The sequence below is a fragment of the Borostomias antarcticus genome (genome assembly GCF_949987555.1).
Source record: "Borostomias antarcticus genome assembly, contig: scaffold_217, whole genome shotgun sequence".
NCBI lineage: Eukaryota > Metazoa > Chordata > Actinopteri > Stomiiformes > Stomiidae > Borostomias > Borostomias antarcticus.
Window position 1 is genome coordinate 15,001 of NW_028175624.1, and position 12,500 is coordinate 27,500.

General features: G+C 42.8%; 1 protein-coding gene across 1 annotated transcript in view; it reads right to left on the reverse strand.

The window, feature by feature from the left end:
• Positions 1-12,500, reverse strand: part of LOC311329426 (ATP-binding cassette sub-family C member 9-like) — a gene marked incomplete at its 3' end in the record, with an annotated part of 92,117 nt that overhangs the window by 14,621 nt on the left and 64,996 nt on the right. Inside the window, exon 17 of the mRNA XM_084463276.1 lies at positions 10,805-10,910. Within this exon, the coding sequence (XP_084319402.1) occupies positions 10,805-10,910 (106 nt within the window). The remainder of the gene's footprint in view (positions 1-10,804; positions 10,911-12,500) is intronic.

Here is a 12,500-nt window from a genome sequence, read left to right on the forward strand (position 1 = left end):
GGTCTTTACAAGCATGATCTCAAAACCCTCCTGAGATAGGTCTTTACAAGCATGATCTCAAAACCCTCCTGAGATAGGTCTTTACAAGCATGATCTAAAACCCTCCTGAGATAGGTCTTTACAAGCATGATCTCAAAACCCCCCTGAGATAGGTCTTTACAAGCATGATCTCAAAACCCACCTGAGATAGGTCTTTACAAGCATGATCTCACAACCCTCCTGAAATAGGTCTTTACAAGCATGATCTCACAACCCTCCTGAAATAGGTCTTTACAAGCATGATCTCACAACCCTCCTGAAATAGGTCTTTACAAGCATGATCTCACAACCCTCCTGAAATAGGTCTTTACAAGCATGATCTAAAACCCTCCTGAGATAGGTCTTTACAAGCATGATCTCAAAACTCTCCTGAGATAGGTCTTTACAAGCATGATCTCACAACCCACCTGAGATAGGTCTTTACAAGCATGATCTAAAACCCTCCTGAGATAGGTCTTTACAAGCATGATCTCAAAACCCTCCTGAAATAGGTCTTTACAAGCATGATCTCAAAACCCACCTGAGATAGGTCTTTACAAGCATGATCTCAAAACCCTCCTGAGATAGGTCTTTACAAGCATGATCTCAAAACCCTCCTGAGATAGGTCTTTACAAGCATGATCTCAAAACCCACCTGAGATAGGTCTTTACAAGCATGATCTCAAAACCCTCCTGAGATAGGTCTTTACAAGCATGATCTAAAACCCACCTGAGATAGGTATTTACAAGCATGATCTCAAAACCCTCCTGAGATAGGTCTTTACAAGCATGATCTCAAAACCCTCCTGAAATAGGTCTTTACAAGCATGATCTAAAACCCACCTGAGATAGGTCTTTACAAGCATGATCTAAAACCCTCCTGAGATAGGTCTTTACAAGCATGATCTCACAACCCTCCTGAAATAGGTCTTTACAAGCATGATCTCACAACCCACCTGAGATAGGTCTTTACAAGCATGATCTCAAAACCCTCCTGAGATAGGTCTTTACAAGCATGATCTAAAACCCACCTGAGATAGGTCTTTACAAGCATGATCTCACAACCCTCCTGAAATAGGTCTTTACAAGCATGATCTCACAACCCTCCTGAAATAGGTCTTTACAAGCATGATCTCACAACCCTCCTGAAATAGGTCTTTACAAGCATTATCTCAAAACCCACCTGAAATAGGTCTTTACAAGCATGATCTCACAACCCACCTGAGATAGGTCTTTACAAGCATGATCTCAAACCCACCTGAGATAGGTCTTTACAAGCATGATCTAAAACCCTCCTGAGATAGGTCTTTACAAGCATGATCTCACAACTCTCCTGAGATAGGTCTTTACAAGCATGATCTCACAACCCCCCTGAGATAGGTCTTTACAAGCATGATCTCACAACCCACCTGAGATAGGTCTTTACAAGCATGATCTCAAACCCACCTGAGATAGGTCTTTACAAGCATGATCTCACAACCCACCTGAGATAGGTCTTTACAAGCATGATCTAAAACCCTCCTGAGATAGGTCTTTACAAGCATGATCTAAAACCCTCCTGAGATATGTCTTTACAAGCATGATCTCAAACCCTCCTGAGATAGGACTTTACAAGCATGATCTAAAACCCTCCTGAGATAGGTCTTTACAAGCATGATCTAAAACCCTCCTGAGATATGTCTTTACAAGCATGATCTCAAACCCTCCTGAGATAGGTCTTTACAAGCATGATCTAAAACCCTCCAGAGATAGGTCTTTACAAGCATGATCTCAAACCCACCTGAGATAGGTCTTTACAAGCATGATCTCAAACCCACCTGAGATAGGTCTTTACAAGCATGATCTCACAACCCACCTGAGATAGGTCTTTACAAGCATGATCTAAAACCCTCCTGAGATAGGTCTTTACAAGCATGATCTAAAACCCTCCTGAAATAGGTCTTTACAAGCATGATCTCAAAACCCACCTGAGATAGGTCTTTACAAGCATGATCTCAAAACGCTCCTGAGATAGGGCTTTACAAGCATGATCTCACAACCCACCTGAGATAGGTCTTTACAAGCATGATCTCAAAACCCTCCTGAGATAGGTCTTTACAAGCATGATCTCAAAACCCTACTGAGATAGGTCTTTACAAGCATGATCTAAAACCCTCCTGAGATAGGTCTTTACAAGCATGATCTCACAACCCACCTGAGATAGGTCTTTACAAGCATGATCTAAAACCCTCCTGAGATAGGTCTTTACAAGCATGATCTCACAACCCTCCTGAGATAGGTCTTTACAAGCATGATCTCAAAACCCTCCTGAAATAGGTCTTTACAAGCATGATCTCAAAACCCACCTGAGATAGGTCTTTACAAGCATGATCTCAAAACCCACCTGAAATAGGTCTTTACAAGCATGATCTCAAAACCCTCCTGAAATAGGTCTTTACAAGCATGATCTCACAACCCACCTGAGATAGGTCTTTACAAGCATGATCTCAAAACCCTCCTGAAATAGGTCTTTACAAGCATGATCTCACAACCCACCTGAGATAGGTCTTTACAAGCATGATCTAAAACCCTCCTGAGATAGGTCTTTACAAGCATGATCTAAAACCCTCCTGAGATAGGTCTTTACAAGCATGATCTCACAACCCTCCTGAGATAGGTCTTTACAAGCATGATCTCACAACCCTCCTGAGATAGGTCTTTACAAGCATGATCTAAAACCCTCCTGAGATAGGTCTTTACAAGCATGATCTCACAACCCTCCTGAGATAGGTCTTTACAAGCATGATCTAAAACCCTCCTGAGATAGGTCTTTACAAGCATGATCTAAAACCCACCTGAGATAGGTCTTTACAAGCATGATCTCAAACCCTCCTGAGATAGGTCTTTACAAGCATGATCTCACAACTCTCCTGAGATAGGTCTTTACAAGCATGATCTCACAACCCACCTGAAATAGGTCTTTACAAGCATGATCTCACAACCCTCCTGAGATAGGTCTTTACAAGCATGATCTAAAACCCTCCTGAAATAGGTCTTTACAAGCATGATCTAAAACCCTCCTGAGATAGGTCTTTACAAGCATGATCTCAAAACCCTCCTGAGATAGGTCTTTACAAGCATGATCTCAAAACCCACCTGAAATAGGTCTATACAAGCATGATCTCAAAACCCTCCTGAAATAGGTCTTTACAAGCATGATCTCACAACCCACCTGAGATAGGTCTTAACAAGCATGATCTCAAAACCCACCTGAAATAGGTCTTTACAAGCATGATCTCAAAACCCCCCTGAGATAGGTCTTTACAAGCATGATCTCAAAACCCTCCTGAGATAGGTCTTTACAAGCATGATCTCACAACCCACCTGAGATAGGTCTTTACAAGCATGATCTCAAAACCCACCTGAGATAGGTCTTTACAAGCATGATCTCACAACCCACCTGAGATAGGTCTTTACAAGCATGATCTCACAACCCTCCTGAGATAGGTCTTTACAAGCATGATCTCAAAACCCTCCTGAAATAGGTCTTTACAAGCATGATCTCAAAACCCACCTGAGATAGGTCTTTACAAGCATGATCTCAAAACCCACCTGAAATAGGTCTTTACAAGCATGATCTCAAAACCCTCCTGAAATAGGTCTTTACAAGCATGATCTCACAACCCACCTGAGATAGGTCTTTACAAGCATGATCTCAAAACCCTCCTGAAATAGGTCTTTACAAGCATGATCTCACAACCCACCTGAGATAGGTCTTTACAAGCATGATCTAAAACCCTCCTGAGATAGGTCTTTACAAGCATGATCTAAAACCCTCCTGAGATAGGTCTTTACAAGCATGATCTCACAACCCTCCTGAGATAGGTCTTTACAAGCATGATCTCACAACCCTCCTGAGATAGGTCTTTACAAGCATGATCTAAACCCTCCTGAGATAGGTCTTTACAATTATGATCTCACAACCCTCCTGAGATAGGTCTTTACAAGCATGATCTAAAACCCTCCTGAGATAGGTCTTTACAAGCATGATCTAAAACCCACCTGAGATAGGTCTTTACAAGCATGATCTCAAACCCTCCTGAGATAGGTCTTTACAAGCATGATCTCACAACTCTCCTGAGATAGGTCTTTACAAGCATGATCTCACAACCCACCTGAAATAGGTCTTTACAAGCATGATCTCACAACCCTCCTGAGATAGGTCTTTACAAGCATGATCTAAAACCCTCCTGAAATAGGTCTTTACAAGCATGATCTAAAACCCTCCTGAGATAGGTCTTTACAAGCATGATCTAAAACCCTCCTGAGATAGGTCTTTACAAGCATGATCTCACAACCCTCCTGAGATAGGTCTTTACAAGCATGATCTCACAACCCACCTGAGATAGGTCTTTACAAGCATGATCTCAAAACCCTCCTGAGATAGGTCTTTACAAGCATGATCTCAAACCCACCTGAGATAGGTCTTTACAAGCATGATCTCAAAACCCTCCTGAGATAGGTCTTTACAAGCATGATCTCAAAACCCACCTGAGATATGTCTTTACAAGCATGATCTCAAAACCCTCCTGAGATAGGTCTTTACAAGCATGATCTAAAACCCTCCTGAGATAGGTCTTTACAAGCATGATCTCAAACCCACCTGAGATAGGTCTTTACAAGCATGATCTCAAAACCCTCCTGAAATAGGTCTTTACAAGCATGATCTAAAACCCTCCTGAGATAGGTCTTTACAAGCATGATCTCAAAACCCTCCTGAGATAGGTCTTTACAAGCATGATCTCACAACTCTCCTGAGATAGGTCTTTACAAGCATGATCTCACAACCCTCCTGAGATAGGTCTTTACAAGCATGATCTCAAAACCCTCCTGAGATAGGTCTTTACAAGCATGATCTAAAACCCTCCTGAGATAGGTCTTTACAAGCATGATCTAAAACCCTCCTGAGATAGGTCTTTACAAGCATGATCTCAAAACCCTCCTGAGATAGGTCTTTACAAGCATGATCTAAAACCCTCCTGAGATAGGTCTTTACAAGCATGATCTAAAACCCTCCTGAGATAGGTCTTTACAAGCATGATCTAAAACCCTCCTGAGATAGGTCTTTACAAGCATGATCTCAAAACCCTCCTGAAATAGGTCTTTACAAGCATGATCTAAAACCCTCCTGAGATAGGTCTTTACAAGCATGATCTCACAACCCCCCTGAGATAGGTCTTTACAAGCATGATCTAAAACCCTCCTGAGATAGGTCTTTACAAGCATGATCTCAAAACCCTCCTGAGATAGGTCTTTACAAGCATGATCTAAAACCCTCCTGAGATAGGTCTTTACAAGCATGATCTAAAACCCTCCTGAGATAGGTCTTTACAAGCATGATCTAAAACCCTCCTGAGATAGGTCTTTACAAGCATGATCTCAAACCCTCCTGAGATAGGTCTTTACAAGCATGATCTCAAACCCTCCTGAAATAGGTCTTTACAAGCATGATCTCACAACTCTCCTGAGATAGGTCTTTACAAGCATGATCTCAAAACCCTCCTGAGATAGGTCTTTACAAGCATGATCTCAAAACCCACCTGAGATATGTCTTTACAAGCATGATCTCAAAACCCTCCTGAGATAGGTCTTTACAAGCATGATCTAAAACCCTCCTGAGATAGGTCTTTACAAGCATGATCTCAAACCCACCTGAGATAGGTCTTTACAAGCATGATCTCAAAACCCTCCTGAAATAGGTCTTTACAAGCATGATCTAAAACCCTCCTGAGATAGGTCTTTACAAGCATGATCTCAAAACCCTCCTGAGATAGGTCTTTACAAGCATGATCTCACAACTCTCCTGAGATAGGTCTTTACAAGCATGATCTCACAACCCTCCTGAGATAGGTCTTTACAAGCATGATCTCAAAACCCTCCTGAGATAGGTCTTTACAAGCATGATCTAAAACCCTCCTGAGATAGGTCTTTACAAGCATGATCTAAAACCCTCCTGAGATAGGTCTTTACAAGCATGATCTCACAACCCTCCTGAGATAGGTCTTTACAAGCATGATCTCAAAACCCTCCTGAGATAGGTCTTTACAAGCATGATCTAAAACCCTCCTGAGATAGGTCTTTACAAGCATGATCTAAAACCCTCCTGAGATAGGTCTTTACAAGCATGATCTCAAAACCCTCCTGAGATAGGTCTTTACAAGCATGATCTAAAACCCTCCTGAGATAGGTCTTTACAAGCATGATCTAAAACCCTCCTGAGATAGGTCTTTACAAGCATGATCTAAAACCCTCCTGAGATAGGTCTTTACAAGCATGATCTCAAAACCCTCCTGAAATAGGTCTTTACAAGCATGATCTAAAACCCTCCTGAGATAGGTCTTTACAAGCATGATCTCACAACCCCCCTGAGATAGGTCTTTACAAGCATGATCTAAAACCCTCCTGAGATAGGTCTTTACAAGCATGATCTCAAAACCCTCCTGAGATAGGTCTTTACAAGCATGATCTAAAACCCTCCTGAGATAGGTCTTTACAAGCATGATCTAAAACCCTCCTGAGATAGGTCTTTACAAGCATGATCTAAAACCCTCCTGAGATAGGTCTTTACAAGCATGATCTCAAACCCTCCTGAGATAGGTCTTTACAAGCATGATCTCAAACCCTCCTGAAATAGGTCTTTACAAGCATGATCTCACAACTCTCCTGAGATAGGTCTTTACAAGCATGATCTCAAAACCCTCCTGAGATAGGTCTTTACAAGCATGATCTCAAAACCCACCTGAGATATGTCTTTACAAGCATGATCTCAAAACCCTCCTGAGATAGGTCTTTACAAGCATGATCTAAAACCCTCCTGAGATAGGTCTTTACAAGCATGATCTCAAACCCACCTGAGATAGGTCTTTACAAGCATGATCTCAAAACCCTCCTGAAATAGGTCTTTACAAGCATGATCTAAAACCCTCCTGAGATAGGTCTTTACAAGCATGATCTCAAAACCCTCCTGAGATAGGTCTTTACAAGCATGATCTCACAACTCTCCTGAGATAGGTCTTTACAAGCATGATCTCACAACCCTCCTGAGATAGGTCTTTACAAGCATGATCTCAAAACCCTCCTGAGATAGGTCTTTACAAGCATGATCTAAAACCCTCCTGAGATAGGTCTTTACAAGCATGATCTAAAACCCTCCTGAGATAGGTCTTTACAAGCATGATCTCAAAACCCTCCTGAGATAGGTCTTTACAAGCATGATCTAAAACCCTCCTGAGATAGGTCTTTACAAGCATGATCTAAAACCCTCCTGAGATAGGTCTTTACAAGCATGATCTAAAACCCTCCTGAGATAGGTCTTTACAAGCATGATCTCAAAACCCTCCTGAAATAGGTCTTTACAAGCATGATCTAAAACCCTCCTGAGATAGGTCTTTACAAGCATGATCTCACAACCCCCCTGAGATAGGTCTTTACAAGCATGATCTAAAACCCTCCTGAGATAGGTCTTTACAAGCATGATCTCAAAACCCTCCTGAGATAGGTCTTTACAAGCATGATCTAAAACCCTCCTGAGATAGGTCTTTACAAGCATGATCTAAAACCCTCCTGAGATAGGTCTTTACAAGCATGATCTAAAACCCTCCTGAGATAGGTCTTTACAAGCATGATCTCAAACCCTCCTGAGATAGGTCTTTACAAGCATGATCTCAAACCCTCCTGAAATAGGTCTTTACAAGCATGATCTCACAACTCTCCTGAGATAGGTCTTTACAAGCATGATCTCAAAACCCTCCTGAGATAGGTCTTTACAAGCATGATCTCACAACCCACCTGAGATAGGTCTTTACAAGCATGATCTAAAACCCACCTGAGATAGGTCTTTACAAGCATGATCTCAAAACCCTCCTGAGATAGGTCTTTACAAGCATGATCTAAAACCCACCTGAGATAGGTCTTTACAAGCATGATCTCACAACTCTCCTGAGATAGGTCTTTACAAGCATGATCTCAAAACCCTCCTGAGATAGGTCTTTACAAGCATGATCTCAAAACCCTCCTGAAATAGGTCTTTACAAGCATGATCTCAAAACCCTCCTTAGATAGGTCTTTACAAGCATGATCTCAAAACGCTCCTGAGATAGGTCTTTACAAGCATGATCTAAAACCCACCTGAGATAGGTCTTTACAAGCATGATCTAAAACCCTCCTGAGATAGGTCTTTACAAGCATGATCTAAAACCCACCTGAGATAGGTCTTTACAAGCATGATCTAAAACCCTCCTGAGATAGGTCTTTACAAGCATGATCTCAAAACCCTCCTGAGATAGGTCTTTACAAGCATGATCTAAAACCCACCTGAGATAGGTCTTTACAAGCATGATCTAAAACCCTCCTGAGATAGGTCTTTACAAGCATGATCTAAAACCCACCTGAGATAGGTCTTTACAAGCATGATCTCACAACCCTCCTGAGATAGGTCTTTACAAGCATGATCTCACAACCCACCTGAGATAGGTCTTTACAAGCATGATCTCACAACCCACCTGAGATAGGTCTTTACAAGCATGATCTCACAACCCACCTGAAATAGGTCTTTACAAGCATGATCTAAAACCCTCCTGAGATAGGTCTTTACAAGCATGATCTAAAACCCACCTGAGATAGGTCTTTACAAGCATGATCTCACAACCCTCCTGAGATAGGTCTTTACAAGCATGATCTCAAACCCTCCTGAAATAGGTCTTTACAAGCATGATCTAAAACCCTCCTGAGATAGGTCTTTACAAGCATGATCTCAAAACCCTCCTGAAATAGGTCTTTACAAGCATGATCTCAAAACCCTCCTGAGATAGGTCTTTACAAGCATGATCTAAAACCCTCCTGAGATAGGTCTTTACAAGCATGATCTCAAAACCCCCCTGAAATAGGTCTTTACAAGCATGATCTCAAAACCCTCCTGAAATAGGTCTTTACAAGCATGATCTAAAACCCTCCTGAGATAGGTCTTTACAAGCATGATCTAAAACCCACCTGATAGGTCTTTACAAGCATGATCTCACAACCCTCCTGAGATAGGTCTTTACAAGCATGATCTCACAACCCTCCTGAGATAGGTCTTTACAAGCATGATCTAAAACCCTCCTGAGATAGGTCTTTACAAGCATGATCTAAAACCCTCCTGAGATAGGTCTTTACAAGCATGATCTCAAAACCCTCCTGAGATAGGTCTTTACAAGCATGATCTCACAACCCTCCTGAGATAGGTCTTTACAAGCATGATCTCAAAACCCTCCTGAAATAGGTCTTTACAAGCATGATCTCAAAACCCTCCTGAGATAGGTCTTTACAAGCATGATCTCAAAACCCTCCTGAAATAGGTCTTTACAAGCATGATCTCACAACCCTCCTGAGATAGGTCTTTACAAGCATGATCTCACAACCCACCTGAGATAGGTCTTTACAAGCATGATCTAAAACCCTCCTGAGATAGGTCTTTACAAGCATGATCTCACAACTCTCCTGAGATAGGTCTTTACAAGCATGATCTCACAACCCACCTGAAATAGGTCTTTACAAGCATGATCTAAAACCCACCTGAGATAGGTCTTTACAAGCATGATCTCACAACCCACCTGAAATAGGTCTTTACAAGCATGATCTAAAACCCACCTGAGATAGGTCTTTACAAGCATGATCTCACAACCCACCTGAAATAGGTCTTTACAAGCATGATCTCAAAACCCTCCTGAGATAGGTCTTTACAAGCATGATCTCACAACCCTCCTGAGATAGGTCTTTACAAGCATGATCTCAAAACCCTCCTGAGATAGGTCTTTACAAGCATGATCTCACAACTCTCCTGAGATAGGTCTTTACAAGCATGATCTCAAAACCCACCTGAGATAGGTCTTTACAAGCATGATCTCAAAACCCACCTGAGATAGGTCTTTACAAGCATGATCTCAAAACCCTCCTGAGATAGGTCTTTACAAGCATGATCTCACAACTCTCCTGAGATAGGTCTTTACAAGCATGATCTCACAACCCCCCTGAGATAGGTCTTTACAAGCATGATCTAAAACCCACCTGAGATAGGTCTTTACAAGCATGATCTCACAACCCTCCTGAAATAGGTCTTTACAAGCATGATCTCAAAACCCACCTGAGATAGGTCTTTACAAGCATGATCTAAAACCCTCCTGAGATAGGTCTTTACAAGCATGATCTAAAACCCACCTGAGATAGGTCTTTACAAGCATGATCTCAAAACCCCCCTGAGATAGGTCTTTACAAGCATGATCTAAAACCCACCTGAGATAGGTCTTTACAAGCATGATCTCACAACCCACCTGAGATAGGTCTTTACAAGCATGATCTCAAACCCACCTGAGATAGGTCTTTACAAGCATGATCTCAAAACCCACCTGAAATAGGTCTTTACAAGCATGATCTCAAACAACAACGAAGAGCAAGTTCATGCTCACACTTGGACTGAAGAGATATAAGGCTGTTATTAGATGTTTTTTGTATTATTCTTTTATTTGTGAGGTTATTATCTGGTCTACTGGTGTGTGAGTGTATGTGTGTGAGTGTGTGTGTGTGAGTGTGTGTGCTCTTGTCAGGTTGTTGGAAGCTCCTCGGGGGGGGGGGGGGGGGGCTCTGCCAACATTATTTAATTATTTAATTATTTAGGGGGGTTGCGCTGGCTGAAAAGTTGACACTGACCTAGAAGACGTTCCGCAGACCGGGTGTGTGTGTGTGTGTGTGTGTGTGTGTGTGTGTGACCTACTTGCTCCAGTAGACCTTGCCGCTGATGGTCTGCATCTCCCCCAGCATGGCGAGCAGCAGAGAGGATTTCCCACAACCCACCTGGCCAACGATCATGGTCAGCTGACCTGGACAAACAGAGAGAGAGAGAGAGATGAGAGAGGGAGAGAAAGAGAGAGAGATGACAGAGAGATGAGAAAGAGAGAGAGGGGGGGAGGGAGAGAGATGACAGAGAGATGAGAAAGAGAGAGAGAGAGGGAGAGAGACAAAAAAGGAGACATATTTAACGAGATACACAGGAAATACACCAGAGACATTGGACGTGATGTGAAACATGGAATACATGGGTGATTTTATAGGGGGGGCAGGGGGCAGGTGCCCCACCTGATTGGCCAGCCCAAATATTGGCCAGCCCAATATTAAAAAAACCCAACTTTTTTAATATCTCTATTTATTTTTTTATTTTTTATAATTAACACAATTATTAAATACATAGTTGTGGTTTGTACCAGTTTGTGTTAGGTCATCATTCATTTAAAAAGTGTATTAATTACTTAAACTAGGCTACCTTTTAAAATATATATATATTCATAATCCACCAATGGCACAACTCGTCCATCGACCTCAACTACTTCCGGTTTGATCTGTTACCGCAAAAAAAAGAGATCTGACTGTAGCCTACTGCTCAGTGCTCAACAAGCTACAACCAGCCAACCTGCTCACAATGGAGAAAATAGCTATAAAAACAATTAACCACTTCATAATAAAAATAAAACTGGCAATGCAAATGAAGAAGCTACCACTCGAAATGACAGCGCAGCAGGTGCAAACAAATCCAGAAGTGCTCCAGAGGCTATCGGAGCTAGCACACTAGCACTAGCACTAGCACTAGCAACATCACCATCGGCGAGGAAGCTAGCACCAGCAGGCAGTTGCAGTTTGATGTTGTGATGTTGGGTATGGCCTAGTGCTCGGTCATAAAGTCATATTGACATGCTCGTGGTGTCTAGATGAAGTTTGATGCGTTGTACATATTGAATTGTCATACGGATTTCTTATTAGCATACTGTTCACAACTGGTATTCTTTGTAAATAGACGGGACGAGACGGCAGAACTGTTTTGTTTTTCTCACGTCAAAATGTTGCCCCCCCTACTCTCAGAGGGTAACATGTTGCCCCCCCCTACTCTCAGAGGGTCACATGTTGCCCCCCCCTACTCTCAGAGGGTCACATGTTGCCCCCCCCTACTCTCAGAGGGTAACATGTTGCCCCCCCTACTCTCAGAGGGTAACATGTTGCCCCCCCCTACTCTCAGAGGGTCACATGTTGCCCCCCCCTACTCTCAGAGGGTCACATGTTGCCCCCCCCTACTCTCAGAGGGTCACATGTTGCCCCCCCCTACTCTCAGAGGGTCACATGTTGCCCCCCCCTACTCTCAGAGGGTAACATGTTGCCCCCCCCCTACTCTCAGAGGGTAACATGTTGCCCCCCCTACTCTCAGAGGGTCACATGTTGCCCCCCCCTACTCTCAGAGGGTCACATGTTGCCCCCCCCTACTCTCAGAGGGTCACATGTTGCCCCCCCCTACTCTCAGAGGGTAACATGTTGCCCCCCCCCTACTCTCAGAGGGTAACATGTTGCCCCCCCCTACTCTCAGAGGGTAACATGTTGCCCCCCCCCTACTCTCAGAGGGTAACATGTTGCCCCCCCTACTCTCA